The sequence below is a fragment of the Petaurus breviceps genome, unplaced genomic scaffold (assembly GCF_028583685.1).
Source record: "Petaurus breviceps papuanus isolate PSGF00001 unplaced genomic scaffold, PetGlider_PUasm1.0 90740, whole genome shotgun sequence".
NCBI classification, from domain to species: Eukaryota; Metazoa; Chordata; class Mammalia; order Diprotodontia; family Petauridae; genus Petaurus; species Petaurus breviceps.
The window spans coordinates 5,599,820-5,619,381 of NW_027187330.1; the positions used below are offsets into that span (position 1 = coordinate 5,599,820).

General features: G+C 41.7%; 1 protein-coding gene across 3 annotated transcripts in view; it reads left to right on the forward strand.

The window, feature by feature from the left end:
* OGDHL (oxoglutarate dehydrogenase L) overlaps positions 1-19,562 on the forward strand; it is a 63,301-nt gene that overhangs the window by 18,681 nt on the left and 25,058 nt on the right. For all 3 annotated transcript variants that reach the window (XM_069067224.1, XM_069067226.1, XM_069067225.1), the window contains 7 exons: positions 2,887-3,082; positions 7,055-7,240; positions 9,477-9,579; positions 10,874-10,989; positions 11,499-11,653; positions 13,675-13,821; positions 19,268-19,358. In XM_069067224.1, coding sequence (XP_068923325.1) covers positions 2,887-3,082; positions 7,055-7,240; positions 9,477-9,579; positions 10,874-10,989; positions 11,499-11,653; positions 13,675-13,821; positions 19,268-19,358 — 994 coding nt within the window. The remainder of the gene's footprint in view (positions 1-2,886; positions 3,083-7,054; positions 7,241-9,476; positions 9,580-10,873; positions 10,990-11,498; positions 11,654-13,674; positions 13,822-19,267; positions 19,359-19,562) is intronic.

Below are 19,562 nucleotides of genomic sequence, written 5' to 3' on the forward strand. Positions count from 1 at the left end.
TTTCTGGGTGTGGTGCTGAGTATCTGAGCCCAGATTTGATTCAGGTCATCCCGACACTGGAGCCGGTGCTCTTACTCGCTGTGCTACCTGGCCGCCCCTAAGTTATTTTTTTCAATTAATAAAATTGTCTTTTTTTTCCATCTCTCATCTCCATCCTACTCCATGAAAAAAAAATCTTTTTCAAATATGATTGGTAGAAGATGATTTTTGAGGTCTCTACCAACTCAGAAGGGCAGCTAGGGGGCAGAATGGATAGAGTACCAGGCTGGGGTCAGGGAGATTCTTCTCCTTGAGTTTAGATTTGGCCTCAGACACTAGCTGTGTGACCTGGGCAAGTCACTAAATGTTGTTTGCCTCAGTCTCCTCATCTATAAAATGAGCTGGAAAAGGAAATGGCCAACCACTCCAGTATCTTTGTTAAGAAAACCCCAAATGGAGCTGTGGAGAATCAGACACGAGTGAAAGAACCAAATAATTCTACCTCAGAAGTTCTTTGATTCTGATTGGAAATGTCAGCTATTCTTATCACCATCATGCTTTTGGGTTTGACCTATCTTTTTCATTCTAACTTGCATTGGTGTGTGTGTCCCACCACCCTATGAAATTTAAGTTACTAATCAGGAACTGCCATTTTTCATCCCTAGGAACTAGCCTGTAGCACAGGAGAAGTGATGAATTGATCAGAAGAAATAGCATATAAAGGGGTTTGAAAACTGAATAAAGAGCCTCCAAAATATAAGAGAATTACTCTCCTCCCCCAATATAACGAATGACTTAAGACCATACGTGAGTGGCTCAGATAGCAAATGTTCCAGAAATTCAAGGAAAGAAAAATTGCTATGGATAGACTGTTGAAGGGAGGCTTGCTTCTTGGAGAAGACAGGAATTTAGGTAGACTTTGAAGGATGGGTAGGATTTAAATAGAGGGAGAGGAAAGGAGCACAAGATAGAGTTGGCAGCAATATAGATCATTTAATCAACCAAGCACCTGCTATGGAAATAGGACTGTGCACAGTTTTCTTTTGGGGGGGGAGTAGTCAATTCAGTTTGGCAGAGTGGGATTTTTTTTTTTAAAGATAATCTGGCCAAGCTCTGCAGTATTGCTTTTGTTAGCAGGGATAGAAGGATCCTTTTTCCCGTAAGGACAGAGCAAGAAGGAATAATAATAGCTCACACTACATCATGATGGATTTTGGCTAGATGTATGGGGAAGTATTTTATGGTAGCTCATAGCCTCAGAGAATCATTGATTTAGAGCTGGAGGGAGAAAGTAGGCAATAGAAGAGATTCCAGGGGCATTTCATACATTCTTGTCATCTGACAGCCCTTAAAAATGTAAGAGAGAATCTCAGCTGTCTGAGGTGGTTGAAGTGTGTCTGAAGGAAGATGGATGAGATGACATTTCAAAATTCTTTTGTGTTTCCCCAAAGTCTAGAATAACAACAGCTTGAAATAATATTTGTAAAGCTCTTAGACCTGTGCTGAGTAGGCACATTAGTGGGTGCCATAATAGCTGTCGTCATCATCATGCCTACTGTGTTCAGAGCCCCTCATTAGGTGCGAGGGAAGATCCAAAGGGAGGTGAGACAGCTTCAGAGCCCTCATAATAAGGATAGCTGCCATTTGTAGCCTGCCTCTGACACTTTCTACTTGTATGACCACCTTTGGCAAGATACTTTGCCTCCCTATGCCTCTGTTTCCTTATTTGTTAAATGAAAGGGTTGAACTCATCAGCCTCTGATCTAGATCTGTGATGCTTTGATTTATCCTACACATAGCTGTATGGCCTGACTAACTTGGGGATGCCCCAGGTCCTCTTTACATTTTGTTCTATGCCATCATCCGCCTGGGTGATCTCAGCAGCAACCTTGGGTTAAATGATTATTTCTATAGAGGTTGCTTACAGATCCTGCCCTGGTCTCTCCCCTGCGCCACAATCCTACAACAACAGCTGCCTTTTAGACCACCAAAGTGGATGCCCCATAGACATCTCTAAATGCATTGAACACATCTGGAATAGAAATCATTATTTCTCCCCCTCCCTGTCTCCTTTCTTCTCCTATTACTATCGAGACTAATGCCATCCTCCCAGTCCCTCACCTTGGCCACCTTGGTGTCTCCTCCATTCCTCACTTTCACTCACGCCACCCATTAAATCCAATGCAAAATCTTGTTTCTACTGTCCCGACCTCTATGGTCTACATTTCCTCTTCAATTCCCCCAGCCTCCACCCTAGCTGAAGTCCTTATTGCCTTCCACCTGGACTATTGCGATAGCCTTCTAATTGGCCTCCTTGCCTCAACTCTCTCTCTCTACATTGATCTACTTTGACATTCAGACACTAAGTGATTTTCCTTTAAGTATAGGACACACACATAGGTACTGAAATATTTCCCAACTATTTATCTATTTTCCAATTCACAGTGATTTTCCTAAAGCATAAACCTGCCCGTGTCATTCTCCTGTTCAGTACATTTCAGTGGCTTCCCTTTGCTGTTTCTCCATTAGATGGCAGCCCTCATGTAGGTCCCTGTGTCTGATCTCCATGCCTGGGATGCTCCGTGCCCTCCCCTCGTCCCTCTTGGTTTCTGTCGAGACTCAGCTCAGCTCCCACCTTCTGCAAGATAGGCCTTTCCCAATTCCCCCAGCCGTATTTAACAACTTTGTAATGTATTTGGATTTATTAATTTTATATTTGTATTGTATGTGTGTGTCTGTCTACTTGTTGCTTCTCCCAATAGAATGTTAGTTAGTTCCTCAATGTTTGGGCACTGGTTCCTTCTTTGTACTGAATTGGTGGACTAAAGTCACCGATTCAGAGCCAGGATGTTCAGTCACCAGGCTGAAGGGCAGCTGAATTCTGATGCTTCTTTTTTCTGTTCCCAGGATGAATCAGCTGAAGATTCTGGCTGGCAGGCTTCGACCTCAGGCCACCCAGCTTCTGGCAAAGCTCAATGTCTCACTGCTGAGTCAGCGAGATATGTCCTCCAAGTCACCTGAGGCCTTCTTAAGCGGTACCAACAGCAACTATGTTGAGGAAATGTACTTCGCGTGGCTGGAAAACCCACAGAATGTGCACAAGGTTGGTGAAACCCGGAGATTCTGGAAATGCAGCATACTGTCCCCCTTCTCCCTCCAGGGGAGGTGTTGGAATTTAAGTGGAAGAGGGACTGGGTGATGGTGGTCTTGGTGCGCCTGTGTAGGGGCCTCTCTTCTCAGAGAATCATGCCACTAGGGTGCTTGTGGGAGACCTAGATTCACGTCCATTTCTGCCAATGACTTGCTGAGTGACCTTGCACGATTCACTTGATTTCTCTGGATCTTGGTTGACTCTATTTGTGAAGAAGGCTGTTTTGTTCCAAGCCTACAAACTCTCTCCAGTTTAGAGCAATAAACAGTTTGTTAAAGGGCTTTCTGGGAGCTGTCCTTTGTTTAGACACATACATATTTCTATAGTGATTTAAGGGAAGCCTCCCTTGCCCAAAATATTTCCCTCACTATTTTGTCAGTTATAGGCCTGAAATCTTTGTCATTAGAGTATTAATTAATTGCATATCCCAATTGTGTGACCTGGGGTATGTCCTCATCTTCCTTGTTCTCTTCATTTGTAAAACTTGGGGGCTAGATTATGTGAACTCTCATGTGTCCTTCAGCTCCAAATCCTATGGTAATGTGATGTTCTGGGGCAAGAATTCTTGGTTTAGAAATCACCAAACGAAGTCAACTTTGATTCATGAGAGGGGCTGGTCAACCACCCTCCTAACCTAGGACCACCACTGATGGATAGGTCCTAAAGGTCGTGAGTGTCAGTGTCAGATTTTCCATTTCCACTTTATTTCATCCTATCAATGTAGGTGAACTTGGAATCTGAGGGAGGCCTCCAGGCTCAGATCTCAAATAAAGATGCTGGGCAGATGCTTTTTCAATTATGAAACAAAAGCCATCCAATAAATGTTATTGAATGAATAAAAAGCCCAAAATACAAAATGACATTCTGAAAAAAAAGTAGCTGTGGTGGTGATCTGTTCTAAAAACAGATATAATCTTAGGAAGAAGAAAAACTGTCATTCATGATTAGCTCCATATCATTATCAATTCCTCCCATCATCTCTAGGATGGGAAGAAGGCATGGCTTATACTTCCCACGTTGCACTTGAAGCTATGACTCAGAAGAGAATGCCATTCAGAAGAAGTCATTGTAGTTACTAAGCTGGGAAGTACTGGGAGGTAAAGTAGGTGATTTATGCAGGTTGTGTTTCAGTTGAGAGGAGACAGAGAGACAGAGAGACAGAGAGAGAGACAGAGAGAGAGAGAGAGAGAGAGTGTGTGTGTGTGTGTGTGTGTATGTGTGAGTGTGTGAGTGTGACAGACAGAGAGACACAGAGACAGAGAGAAAGATGAAGGAAGGGAGGGAGAAAGAGGAAGGAAGGGATGGAGAGAGACAGAGACACATGCACATGGAGAGAGAGACAGAGACTCAGAGGCAGAGACACACGGGGAAAGAGAGGAAGGAAGGGAGGGAGAAAAAGAAAGAGAGACACATGGAGAGACAGGCAGACAGAGAGAGAGAGAGAGAGAGATGTCACCCAGTAGATACTACCTTCCAAGGTCCAGCCTGAAATCACTTTTTTCTTTCTGCCTGTTGTGGTCCTTTGGCTCTTCCCTATATGTGACTCTCCATTTCCTGCCTCTATGCCTTCATATGTCCCCCATGCCTGGAATGCACTCCCTCCTCACTGCTGTTCTTAGACTCCCTAGTTTCCTTCAAAACTTAGCCCATATGCCATCTCCTACTTAAGGCCTTTGCCGACCACTCCAGATAAGATGAGGTAACTTAGCAGGGGGAAGTTACCTCATGTAGATTTTGTGTGTCTCATATATAATTATATATGTGACACATCTCTTCCTATAGAACGTAAGCTCCTAAAGGGCCTGCAGAGTTTGATTTTGTTTTTGTATACCTGGTGCCTAGCACAGTGCCTGGTCTTTAATTAAGTGCTCATCCACTGGTTGCTTGCTCTCAGGATCTCTGTTAATGCTAAACTGGAACAGATCAAGGAATAGTGGGGGGAATGTCCTTTCTTTCCGTGGAAGGAGCATTGGACTTATTCTCCTTGGTTGCTGAGTTATAAGCAAGAGGTAGAAGTTATAGGGAGGTTCATTTTGCTTCAATCTTACAGAAGAACATCCTAACAGTCATGGCTGTCCTAAAATGAAATGACCTCCTCTGTGGGGTTAAGGGCAGAGTTGGGCAACCTATGGCCTGGAGGCCCTTTGGGCTGCACTTGAGGACCTAGAAGGCCACATGTGGCCTTGAGGCCACGGGTTCCCCACCCCTGTTAGGACTTCCCTGCCCTGAAGTTTTAAAGCAGATGATAGATGACCACTCGTGAAGGACCCCTTATTGGATTGACACTTTAGGCAAGGATTGGACTGGATGACTTAAGGTTGTTGATACAGCGGAAAGGCCACTGGTTCTGAATCTGGAGAGCCCAGATTCAGAGGTCCCATGCCTGACACGCACTGTTTGTGTGATCTCAGGCAAGTCGCTGGAGGGGCAGGGCCCCTTCTAGCTCTATATTTATGAATGCCAAGATTCTCTGAATCAGGGGGAAATGACTTGAGGGGGCTGATATCTGGAGAGCAGAGGCTTTAGGAAATCGTGACCTTGGAGAGACTGAGATGGGGTCTGATGTCTGGAAAACGGCAGAGTGGTTACCATTCCCAGCATGCCACACCTTCAAGGGTCAGCAGTGAGTGTTTCTGGGTTGCTTTATGTATTCCCCAGTAGGCTGGTGGAGCAGCACGTGAGGGAGCTCAGGGGGTTGCACCAGAAGAGTCTAGGGAGCATTGTAGAGATCAGCAGGGAGAAAGTGAATCAATTCATTTGCAAAGGATAAGGCATTCTGGGCCATGGGAGAACAATGTGAATCTTAAATGAAATAACCGAAGGAAAGCACTTTACAAACCCTGAAGCTCTGGTTGGAGCCCTCTAAAGTTGGCCACACTCCACGACTTCTCTCCTTGGACTCTCCATTCATTCATTCACTCAATCGATGATCATTTATTAAATGTCTACTCTATGTGGATCACTGTGCCCAAGATACTGGGGAAGATACAAATTTTAACCGAGAAACATTCCTGCTCTCATAGAGGTTGGGCAAGTAAGGGAATAAGACATATTCATAGATGACTAAATATAGAATATTACGTGATTAATACAGATGTCCCAAAAGTCTGAGTGCAACTTCAAGCTTAAGCTTTACTAACTTAAAGCTGCACTAAAACCTTTTGGACATTCCGTTTATATTAATTGTGCAGAATTATGTGTTTTACCATGTCAGTCTTATATATACATTTATAATATACATGCATAAATAGTATATGATAAGAAACTTTTGGGGGGATTCAGGACCTGGGGAGGATCCCAAAATTCATTGTACCCATCTTTTATTCCCGAGAGTTACTGGGGTTAGGATAACATTCTGGGTGCAGTGTCTAGTTAAATTTAAATAGTATGATAATTAATAAGTTTTCCAAATAATATTATAAATGATTAATTATTATATGTGTATGTATTTATAATATATGCATATATAATATATGTATAATATATGGGTAAATAAATAAAGCTTATTTCTTTAAGCTTTAATAGCCCAAAACTGCAATAAGATTTTTGGGGTATGAGCAATAAAACAAAGTGTTATATGAGGTTCAAGGGGGAAGGTGATCAGAGAAATCAGAGAAGGCTTTCTGGAGAAAGCAGCCTTTGAGTTGGGCTTTCCCTGTCTAGGGTTATGGATGTGCTAATCCTGGTTGGGGCTGGAATTTATGCTTTTGCTCCAGCTGCCTCTTAAGCCTTCAGTGTCAACCCCAACCCCCAGTGGTAAATTGTGACCTTCTTCCAGACCCTCTTCCTCACTTCTCCTTAGGACCCTTTAGCTTAAAGGTGCTGCCAAGTGCTATTTAGTATTATTGTTGCTATCAGTAGTGTTATCATCATCATCAGTGCTGTCATTGCCTGTCTACCCCATTTCCCCGTTTCTACCTCTAGTCCTGGGATACCTTTTTTCGATCTGTCAGCATGGGAGCAGCCCCAGACCATGCCCAGCCAGGGTTTCCACCTGCTATTCACACAACTGCTATGCAAGAGGGCCCTGGCTTCACCAAGAGCCAGGCCATGACAGAGAAACTGGTGGCGGATCACTTGGCTGTAAAATCTCTGATCCGGGCCTATCAGGTAAGAGCATTTAGATGGGAAGAGAACACATACTTTTAGGGGGAGGGGGAGGGGAGGAAAGCCTTTGGTCTGATGAGGAGGGAAACATAACCTCCACCTTTAGAGAAACCAGAAAGAGGGGAAAAAAGCCACAACTTATACACCCCCCTACAGTAGCCATTGTCGTCATTTGTTGGGAGCAAGTATGGTATAGGAAGGCCTCTGGACTTGGCAGGCAAAAGACTTGGGTTTGAGGCCTAGCCTCTGTGTGACTGCAGATACCTGAGATTCTCTGAGCTGCTGTTTCCTCATCTCTAAAATGTGGATTGAGACATCGATAAATTTCTGAGGAAAGTCTTTTGTAAGCAGTGAATCAGATATTGCAGCTTCATTACTAGTGCCTGTGAGGAGATGTTGTTTCTGGCTAGATTCAGAACTTTAGATCGAGGAGGGAAATTGAGAATCATCTGGTCTCCCACCCTTTCATTTTATAGATGAAGAAAATGGGGTCCAGAGAAGGGAGGTGACTCCTCCAAGGTCCCACCAGTAGCAGTTGTTGCAGAGCTGGGCCTAAAGCTTGCATCTTCTGACTCCCAAATCTAACGTCCTTTCTACCATCTCATATACTACCCACCATGCCACACTGCTTTGATTTGTATTTCTGAAGCCCAGACCAGCTCATGGGGAGAGGAGATGGTCTAGAAGTCCTCTGGGTGGTAGAGGGAAGCCATCTTGGAATTAAATTCTTACAGTGGATAACCTTTCCTCTAGAATTGTCTATATTGATAGGAAGGAAAACAATTCTGATGTGAGATTGTTTGGGCCATTGGTCCACAACAGCCCTGTTGTTCCTTGAAAAGTGGTGTACAAATTGGATTTTTGTGAATAAAATATGGCAAATGCATTTCTGTGGGGGTGGGGGTGGGGGTGAACTAGCATTTTTAAAGGAGCCCTATGGTCATTTTAATTTTTTTTGTAAAATAGAGTCCTTTTGATAAGTCTCCTAATTTATCTGGGATTTTTGAATTGTAGAGTCTCTGGGTGGAGAGAACCTCATCTAGATTAAGGTCCTGGATAATTTCTTGCATTCTTGGTCTTGACCAAACATGGCTAATTGCAATATTGCTCTCTGGGGTCGACTGGGTAATGAGCTTAATCATATTCGAATGTTCTAGTAATTAGCGACAGACAAGATTGCATCATTTCATCATGGAAACTTGTCCCTGGAGGGGATTCTTAGACAAAATGCATGTGGGAAGAGTGGTGATTTGGGATGGTGGGAGGCAAGGGTGATGATTAGGTGACGTAAAAATCACCATAATGTCATTCAATTAGCAAATACAAATTGGGAGAGAGAGTTGCTCTAATTGTTGATTCCCAGGGGCTGTTTTTATGGCTTAGTTTGATTCAATAAGCATTTAGTAAAATGTCAATTATGTTCAAAGCCCTGCATTAGGTGCTGGGGAAAATTAAGACAAAAAAACAAAGACAGTCCCTGCCCTCAGAGAGTTTGCATTCTACTGAGGGAATCAAAATGTACATCAATATGTAAGTACTCTCTCATTTGAGGAAAGAGAGCGCGCCTCCTGTTGGAGGTGGTGCCAGTGTTGAGTCCTGAAAGAAGCTAAGACATCTAAGGGTCAGGAGTGAGGAATTTAGAGATGTAATCATTCTGATGCCCCATGCAAGGAAAAAGCCATTTAATTTATTTGTAGTTATGTTCATATTTCCCTTTTTAAAAGAAAGTCTTCTTTGGCTTTTAAAATAAGGAACAAAAAAACATAAAAACAAAATATATACACACTCACACATGCATGGTTATAGATTTCATTTGCTGATATATGATAGAATCACATATTTGGGGATTTGAAACCTGCCAATAAGATTAGGTTATGGGGAGGGGTTTGGGGGTGGTGGTCATGTTTTCCATATTTGTTCATATACACACACATATATATGTATATATATATATTCTGATCTTTCATATAGATATATACATGCACACACACAAACACTTTTAAGTCATTTTAAGCCTACTTTGTGGGGAGGCTGCTGCTTGGTGGGAAATATGAGGCCTTAATAGCTGGAATCATTGGCTCCATAAGCTTAAGAATGGTATTTCTGTGATGCCTATGTAAATAAATAGTCACCTCTCTATTGGGTTTTAAGTGGAAGGAATTCTGTGCCCCCTGTTTTTAGAAGCATTAGACTGTCTGGCCTTATTCCCCTGATCACCTCTAAACTTCTACCCCAACAGATCCGGGGCCATCATGTAGCCCAGCTGGATCCCCTTGGAATTCTGGATGCTGACCTGGACTCATTTGTGCCCTCAGATTTAATCACCACCATCGATAAGCTGGGTGAGAAGCAGTTGCCACTTCCTGAAAGGAGGGCCCAGACCCCAGTGGGGTTAGTGTGCTTTGGGCCAGGGGGTGGTCATCAACTGCCTGTAGAAGTCTTCATCCCTTTCTTGCTGTCATTGCCAGTCAATCAGCTAGCATTTTTCAAGTATCCACTATTTCCTGGATACTATGCTAGACTCTGGGAATTCTAAGAAAAAGCAAAACCCATTTTCTACTCTCAAGGCTCTCATGGCCTAGCAGGAGAAAACATGTAAATAACTCAGTATAAGCAAGGTGAATTTGATAAATTGAAGATAATTAACTGAGGGAAGGCACTAGCATTGAGGGAGATCAGGACCTATGTCCTATACAATGCAGGGCTTCAGTTGCTAAACTCAGTCACTTTAAGGGGTGGCAAGGTGGTGCAGTGAATAGAGTACCAGCTTTGGAGTTAGGAGAACCTGAGTTCAAATCCAGCCTCAGACACTTAACACACACACACACACACACACAAAAACCTAGCCATGTGACCTTGGGCAAGTCACTTAACCCCAATTGCCCTACCTTCCCTCCTCCGCAAAAAAAAAAAAAAAATAAGATAAAATAAAGCCAGTTACTTAGAAGCTAAAAAAAGAATGGACATTCCAACCCTATCCCTGTCCTTGGTCTTTTGCTCGCAGCAGAGACGCTCCATGTGGCATAGGTATGAATTAATGACTGAATTTCTTACTCTCTACCCCACCAGTACCCCTATAGTCACTGTCTTCTAGAAATACCACACAGGGGTAAGGTCTTCTTTAGACAGACAGGACAGTAGTGGTTCAGCATAATATCTGCTCTATGAAGATTGAAAGGATTCTGACTATATTCTGGCTTGGACCTTTTGGAATCTTGTACCATCATAATATAACCCCTTTTCTCTTTTAAAGGCTTTCTTTTCAGCACCTCTCCACTGTCCATCTCTTTTTTTCATAAGTTGTTCCTGAGAGGAAAGAGCAGAGATAAATCTGCTTGTTTTACAAAGGGAGAAAATAAGAGCAGAGAAGTGAAGGGATTTGCCCCCAGTCACACAGTAGTAACACTGGGATATAGTCAGGGACCTAAGCCCCATGACTTCTCATTAGACCTCATTACTTGCTCTCAAAGGGACTTGGGCATCTTCTTCTTGTTCCCGGTATGGTGGTCGAGAGCTGCTCTGATTGGTTATTGTTAGAGTACCACTGTGTACCCTAGGCAAGTGAAGCCCCTCACCATGGCGATCCCTTTAATGAGTCTCTGATGTTTTTTCTTTTGTATACTCTCATGTCATCAGCCTTCTATAATCTTCATGAATCTGACCTGGACAAGGTTTTCCGTTTGCCCACAACCACCTTCATTGGGGGCCCAGAGAGCACCCTGTCTCTGAGAGAAATTATCAGGCGCTTGGAGGTGAGCAAATCATGCCATCACATCACAAGGTCTAAACCCTGAGGAATGTGTAGATTTTAGCTTCCAGAGAGACAGTGAGAGGGAGATGCCTTAAGGGCTTTGATATGTGAAGGGAAAGAAGCATGGTTTGGATGTTTATTTTTTTTTAAAGGGAAGATAATTCTCAGAGGCAGTGGGTTGGATGGAATCTCTCCTAAAAGGCTATACAAGATGGTCTGATGAGGCTTATTTCTTTTCCATTTCAAGGCCAAGTGGTTAAACAGCTCCCTATTCATTAATTAGCAAGTAATTTGCTATCTCAAGGTCCAAAGTGAAATTGATAGAAAAATGAAATTCTGACAGTGTTTCTTTGAGAATGTGTCAGTCAGCTATGGCTTTGCAGGGTTCTGTCGTGGCCTCCCAAAGGCTTGTTCCCATTTCCCTCTTCCCTTAGTTCTCTATATAAAAAGAATGAGGTGGTGGCTTGCCAGATTTGTGGAGTTTGCCCAGGCCCCTCTCTTCCTCTCTAGAACACTTACTGCCAGCACATTGGCCTGGAGTTCATGTTCATTAATGATGTGGAACAGTGCCAGTGGATCCGGCGGAAGTTTGAGACCCCTGGAGTGATGAAATTCACCAACGAGGAGAAGAGGACATTGTTGGCGCGGCTGGTGCGGTCCACGAGGTATGGTTTCAGGAGTCGGAGGAGGCCCTGGGAACATTTAAACCTCCTGCTTCCTGGGACTGTTTTGAATTTGGCTCATTGAGGGGAATTAAGCACCATCCTGTCCACTAGTGGTGTTCAGAGGGAAGGCTTGGGCTGCCCCGTTGGAAGTCCAATAATGAATGGGTTAAAAGCAAGATTCAGAACATATTATATTTCTGACTTGAAAGAAGGCCCTGCAGAAATTCTACTGGGACAGACCTTTCTTTGGTGGCTTAGAAAGTCATTATTTATCCCTGATGTTATTTCTGAACTGAGCCAAGTAGATAGGTTCATGGAGAAGAAGATTCTTGGGATGAGAGGAGCATTTGGGATTGGAAATTAGGAAAGAATGTCAGAAAGTCAAATATTGGGTATTAAGGCAGTTTGCCCCACATTAGACCCCAAATGTCAGGAATGTGGGCCCAGACCAAATTCCTACTCTCTAAGGGAGTATCAGAGAATGCCACCTTCTCCCCACCCCCATCCCTCCACTCATTATTTTTCAATTGACTTTTATTTAATTGAGCAGAGGTGACTAGATTAAGTATACCTGTTACTACACGTGTGGGAGCTAGGGGAGAGGAAGGGTTATTTTTGGTGGTGGTTAGGTTTTAGGGGGCTAGCGAGACCTTTAGGTTGAACCACAAATTCCCTTTCCTCTTTGGTGGGCCCAGTCTCAGCATGCCGAACACCTGGGTTGTACTTAGGGGTTCAAGCTGGTGCCATTTGGTGTTACTACAGGGCAGAACCTATAGTCCTTCCTTGTATCCTAGGTTCTCAGCATTGTTTTATTGCGGGTCCTGCTTATTGATGGCACCTTCTTTTTCTCCATGGAGAAAAAATGTTGGGCTGACTACTCCAAATCTTTGCTCCTCCCTCCTCTTGGACAAAGACAAAAGAGCTAGGCAGTCATTGGCTCCTTCCCATATCTCCTGAGATGAGGCATGTTGACCTTGGATCTTGGGTTCATTGGGCCATAGGGCTGGTGCCTGAGCTTATTTTATTTTATTTTTTTATTTTTATTTTTTTCAAGAATATACTTGTATATTATGCTTGCATAAAAGAAATACCAAAAAAAAAAGGGAAATGTCCTCTGAAGACATACATACAATCTATAAATCAAAACAGAGGTCAGAAATTTAATTTGTCTTAAAATTTTGCTTACCAGTATGAGTTACTTCTTCCTACTTTATGAGAAGTAGAAGATATCAAAATCATAATATAAATAAAACAAAACAAAAACATGCCTATAACTTTTTCAACTATCATAGAAATTTATTTAGAAGCACTAATACATAGCAAAAAGGCAGATGTAGGTTTGTGAAAGAAAAAAACTTCCTTAATAATTAGAGCAATCAAAAAGTGGAATTGGATTATTTTGGTACGCTCTTATGTAGTAAGTTAAGTTCCCTCTCACTAGAAGTCTTCAAGCGAAGATTGGGTGGCCAATTGTTAAGGATGTTGGAGACAGGATTTTTGTTCAGGAGCAAATTGAACTAGATGACTTCTTTTTTTTAAATTTTTTTTTAAACTTTAATTTATTAATTTGTTTGTTTCCTTTTAGTTTACAGGATTCAATTCCACAATTCCTTGAATTTCACATTTTGTCCCCCTCCCTCCCCTCCCCCCCATGGCGGCTTGCCTGAGCTTATTTTAAAAAACATTTTGATAACTTTATTTCTGTATAATTGATTTCCTTTGTCATCCTATGCATTTTATTTTATGCATTTATGCACTGTTCTGGGAATGGGTTCATAAATTTTCTCGGATGGTCAGAAGGGTTCACAACACAAAAAATGTGAAGACCCCTCTCTGGTTTACTTCAAGACTGTCTGTCTCTCCCCCAAGATGAATAAGCTACATTCAATGTGAATTTGACATTTTGTCAAAAGAGCATAGTTGATTGTTGGTTGGGTCCCCTCCTGTGCACTCGCGTGACTATGTCTGATATCCTCTCTGTAACAGATACTGACTCTCCTCTTCCCCTCTCTCTTGGGCAGATTTGAGGACTTCTTGGCCCGGAAGTGGTCCTCAGAGAAGCGATTCGGCTTGGAGGGTTGTGAGGTCATGATTCCTGCTCTCAAGACAATCATTGACAAGTCAAGCGAGATGGGAATTGAGAACGTGATTCTGGGAATGCCTCACAGGTGGGAGCTGGGGAGAAAGGAACTGTTTCTGGGAGTGACTGGGTTTAAGGGGGCTGGTGAAACTCTTTGTAGTACCAGGCAGATCCAGTACCAGCATGTCTAACTCTTGGGTTGTGTCTATGGTCTACTGCTAGTGCCATTGACTAGTGCTATTCAGATACTGCTAAAGGGCCTTCTATGTCCTTAGGCACATACTTTTACTATTCTGGGATAAAGAATGAGCCCAACCTTGCAAATAGTTTAAAAAAAAAATTTAACCAGCCCAGAGTTGCATTGTTATTACAAAATTTCCCTTACCACACCCTGGCCATGCCTAGCTGTCATCTGGGGCTTTACTTACTGTTGGGAAGAATGAGGAGGGAAGCAGGGAGGTTGGTGGGAATAAATTGAAAATTCTTGTCATACTCATATCTTTAGGATTTTACTCTAGAGGCTCTTTCCTGTTCTTCATTTGTCCATCTATCCATTTGTCCCTATGTCTATCCATTCACTCATCCACCATCATCAACAGAGGAGATGTCTAGATTCTCAAAGTTGGGAGGGATTTCAGAATCCTCTAGCCTTGTTCTTAGCCATCAACAGTATCTCCAACAAGGGGTCAGATGACTTCTGCTCCTGTAAATTCCAGTGATGGAGAATTTGCTGTCTCACAATGAAGCTCATTTCACTGATGGAAGACTTACTATCTCACAAGGAATCCATTCCATTTGGGGACATTGTTAAGAAATTTGTGTTATACTATAAAAAAGTACTAGATTTGGATTCAAAATACATAGGCTTAACTCCAGACTCTGCTCGTTAGTAGATATTTGAGAGGAGGAACAGAATGGATAGAGAGCCAGCCTTGAAACCAGGAAGAACTGCGGTCAGGGCCTCTGATATATATGTTGGCTTTGTGACCTTGGGCAAGTTACTTAATTTCTCTGAAGGCTTGGTTTCTTTATCCTTGGACCATATAACACCAAGGTCTCTTCAAATTCTCGGTCTTTATTCCTTTGATCCTTATACTGGGTCAAAATATCCTGCTATCATTTCCACCCTTTGGTCCTTTCTAGAGCCATCCATACAAGTACAATCTCTTTCCCAGGACAACAGTTCAAATACTTGAAGATCTTTGCCTTTTTTAGCCTTATAAACATTCCTAGTTGTTTTTTCTTTCTTTCTCCATAACCTATCCTTATGGGCATAGTTTTAAGTACCCGTATTATCTCATTCCCCCCCTTTTTTTTATGAGCTCTAGCTTCTCAATGCCTCTCCAGAATGTGGACTCAAAATAGAAAACAAAGCTTGTGATATTATCTTACTGAGGCAGACGACAGAAAGACCATTGCCTCCAGTCTTCCGGATGCCATGTATCTACTGATAGGGATGGTGATAAGGACTGGACCAACCAGTGATTTCACTGGTACAGGGAACTCTCAAGTTGAGAGAACTCACCCTATCAATATAGGTCAGCCACTGCAACTTATGATCTTACAGTACTCCCTAGAGCAGTGGTGTCAAACAAATAGAAACAGATGCCTGCTGACCACATATTGACTTTTTTGTTGTTGTTCAGTTGTTTCAGTCATATCTGATTCTTCATGACTCCATTTGGAGTCTTCTTGGCAAAGATACTGGAATGGTTTTGCCATTTCCTTTTCCAACTCACTTCACAGATGAGGAAACTGAGGCAAACAGGGTTAAGTGACTTGCCCAGGGTCACATAGCTAGTAAGTGTCTGAGGCTAGATTTGAACTCAGGAAGATAAATCTTCTGGACTCCAGCCCTGGTCCTTTACCCACGGAACCACCTAGCTGCCATACTGATTTAGAAAACCACAAATTAACATTATCAATGTTTTATTATATTTTTATTTATTTTGTTAAACATTTTAAATTGCATTTTAAAATTACATTTTAATGGGGTTCAAGTGCATTCAAAAGTTTTGTGGACAGCAGTGGGTAGAGAAGTTAAATGACTTGTTCAGGGCCACACAGGGAGTCTGTGTCACAAGCAGGGCTTGTGCCTAGCTCTTTCTGGCTGGTTCTCTCTCTGCTGCATCAAGGTGCCTCTCACATATTTATTAAAAATCCAAAGCTTCATTAGCCTTTTAGCTGCCAACATACTGTCTCCTCATATTGTGCTTGGAGTATACTAATTCCCCTTTGGAATATAGACCTAGTCCCATACAGACTTTTAGTGATTACTTCCTTTTCTAACCATCCTTTTAATAATTAAAAAAAAAAATTTTTGCCAGGGATCATTGTCAGATTTATCAGTTCATGAATCTCCCTCATATTTCACCTCCATCCTTTTCTACACATGTGTTGTGTTTTTTTTTACCCTTCCCTTAACTTCAGGACCTTATATTTATCCTTATTTCATTTCATCTTATTACATTCTACCCATCATTCCAATCTAAGGAGATCTTTCTTGGACCCTAATTTGGTCATTTATTGTATTAGTTTTCTCTCTTAGTATCATGTCATGTCACCGACAAATTTAATGGATAGCGCCTTGCAGCTCACCACTCCCCACTTCTCTCCACTTTGATATTGATTCATTAATTAGTGCCCTTAATGTCTGATCATTCAGCCAGTTCAGAATCCTCCTAACTATATTATCATCAAGGACATGCCTTTCCATCTTGTCCATAAGAATATTATAAGAGACTTTGGCATGTGCTTTGCTGAAATGCAAATATGTTTTGTTTGTGGCATTTCCTTGATTTACCATCAAGCAACTTATTAATTTAATAATACTACAAAGATAAGTCTTGTATAGCATCATTTGTCCTTAATGACCCCACATTGACTTTTATTTTTAATTAGTATTTTATTTTTTTCAGTTACATGTAAAGACAATTTTTAACATTCATTAAAAAAAATTTTTGAGTTCCTGATTTTTCCCCTTTTCCCTTCCCTTCCCTTCCCCCTCTCTAACACAGTGAGCAATTTGATATAGGTTATATATATCCAATCATATCATACATCTTTCCATATTAGTCATGTTGTGAAAGAAGAAACAGACCAAAAGAGAAAAAAAAACATGAAAAAAATAAAGTGAAAAATAGTATGCTTTGATCTGCAGACAGACTCCATCAGTTCTTTCTCTGGATGTGGATAGCATTTTTCATGGTGAGTCCTTTGGGATTATCTTGGATACTTTTATTCCTGAGAATAGCTAAGTCATTCATAGTTGGTCATCCTACAATGTTGCTGTTACTGTATACAATGTTCTCCTGGTTCTGCTCATTTCATTCAGCATCAGTTCCTGTAAGTCTTTTCAGGATTTTTATGAAATCACCCTGCTCATCATTTCTTATAGCACAATAGTATTTCATTACATTCATTTGCCACTTATTCAACCATTCCCCAATTGATGGGCATCTCCTCAATTTCCAAATTTTTGCCATCACAAAAAAGAATTGCTATAAATATTTTTGTACAAATAGGTCCTTTTCCCTTTTTTTTGGGATCTCTTTGGAATACAGACCCAGTCCCATACAGACTTTTAGTGACCACTTCCTTTTCTAACCATCCTTTTAATAATTTTTGAAAATCTTTTTGCCAGGGATCATTGTCAAATTTATCAGTTCATGGAATCTGCCTCTTCCCCTTAAAAAAATAATGACACATTTTTTCATTCTTAAGCCCTGTAATATTTCTTTTCTCCATGATTCCTTAAATACGCAGTAAAGGCAAGTCAGCCACCACATGCAGGAGGTTGTTTTGTTTCTTTTCTTTCCCCCCCATTTTCTTCAGTATAATTTATCAGGGCAGATGACCTGAACACATCAAAAGCTCATAGACACTTTATTACTATGTCTTCATTTGTCTTAGATTTCAATTTTTTAACCCTTTTTGTTGTATCTTTTTCAGTCATTCTCCTCAAACACAGAAGCTAATGGGAACTGAGTAGCTTGACTTTCTCGCTGTCATCAATTATCATTATTTCATTTACCCCAACTTCTACCCCTTTCTTCCTTGTTCTTCTGGTGTCAAGAGAATGGAAAAGAAAATGTTCTTTTTATTTATTTCTGTTGGCATCTTTCAAAAGCCTTAGCTCATTCTTAGCTTTAACCTCTCTGACCCTGTTTTTACAGGAATATGCCACTCAGAGAATATAAAATATCCGCCCTTTGTTTACATGCCCTTGCTTCTGTTTTAAAATCAATCAGTCAATCAGTGAGAATTTATCCAGCCTCCACCATATGTCAATCACATTGCTTAGCATCGGGAGTATGTAGAAACTAAACATAAAGCCACGTTAGTGTTTCTTGCCATGTCCCCTCTCACTTCTTTATAAGCTCATAGAGTTAGAGCTGGAAGGACCTTAGGGATCATCTGGTCCTTTACCTGGGGTCCACGGATCCTCAAGCTTCTCTGGATAGATTTCAGATAGGAAGAAAAATATCATGTCTTTAGTTTCACTAATCTCTAACTGAAATTGAGCTTTTCTTTCACTTATGTAGGTACCAAACATTATTCTGAGCAGCAGTCAGCAGGTTTCATCAGAGTACCAATAACAGTAGCTAGCATTGTGAGCTTCTCTATTAGACTAGAAGTGCCTTGAGGGCAGGGAGCATAGTTTTGGGTTGTTTTTTTTTTTTTTTGCCTTTCTTTGCATCTCCAGTGCTTGGCACAATATCTGGCACATAGTAGGTTCCTAATAAATGCTTGTTGACTTTTGAGGTAGCACGTTAAGGTTTGAAAATGTTACATCTGGGGCAGTGGTGCAGTGAATAGAGCACCAGCCCTGGAGTCAGAAGGACTTGAGTTCAAATCTGACCTCAGACACATAACACTTACTAACCGTGTGACTTTGGGCAAGTCGCTTAACCCCAATTCCCCCTCCAAAAAGCACGCAAAAAGAAAGTGCTACATATATGTGTGTGTGTGCATGCATACACACACACATCTCATTTTGTCCTCAAAACAATCCTGTGAGATGGGTACTATTATTATTCCTGTTTTACAAATGAGGAAAATGAGGTTAAATGGTCAGGGTCACACAGCTAGTAAGAGTATGAGGGAGTATTTGAACTCAAGTCTTCCTGACTCCAAGTTCACTGATCTTGGCACAGTGTAGGGGCTACCTCACTACCTGGTGCATAGTAGGCAGTTAATAAAAGCTAGTTGACTGTATCGTCGAGCTGCCAAAGGGGATCCATGACACAAAGAAGATTAAGAACTCCTAATTCAGTCCATTGTCTTTATTTTCCAGATGAGGAAACTGAGATTGAGAAATAAAATGACTTGCCCGGGTAAACAGAGGTAAAGAATGGCAGATTCAGGATTTGAACCCAGGTCCCCTGACTTAGAAATCTAGGGTTCTTTCCACCACACTGTTTGTCATCACATTAGGATTTTGTTTTGAGAGCCTACCTTCTCTCCTGGAACTGACAACCTTTTGCAGCATCAGATTGTTGAGAGTTTCCTACAATAGAATCTTCTGTCCCCAGGGGCCGGCTCAACGTCTTGGCCAATGTGATCCGCAAAGAGCTTGAGCAGATTTTCTGTCAGTTTGACTCCAAGTTGGAGGCAGCAGATGAGGTTGGTTGTTGATGGTGGCATGGGGCAGGAGAGAGATGGATGCTTTGTTCCCCAGTTGCTTTCCCAGATCTTCCATGGATGGTGGAGGGTGGTATTGATTTAGGGGAGGTTGGGGGCAAGTATTCTCAGCCTAGGGGCTATTCCCCTTACCCCAGAGTTTGGGAAGCTTCCAAACAAGAATCTACTTAATAAAATAGTGGGGAC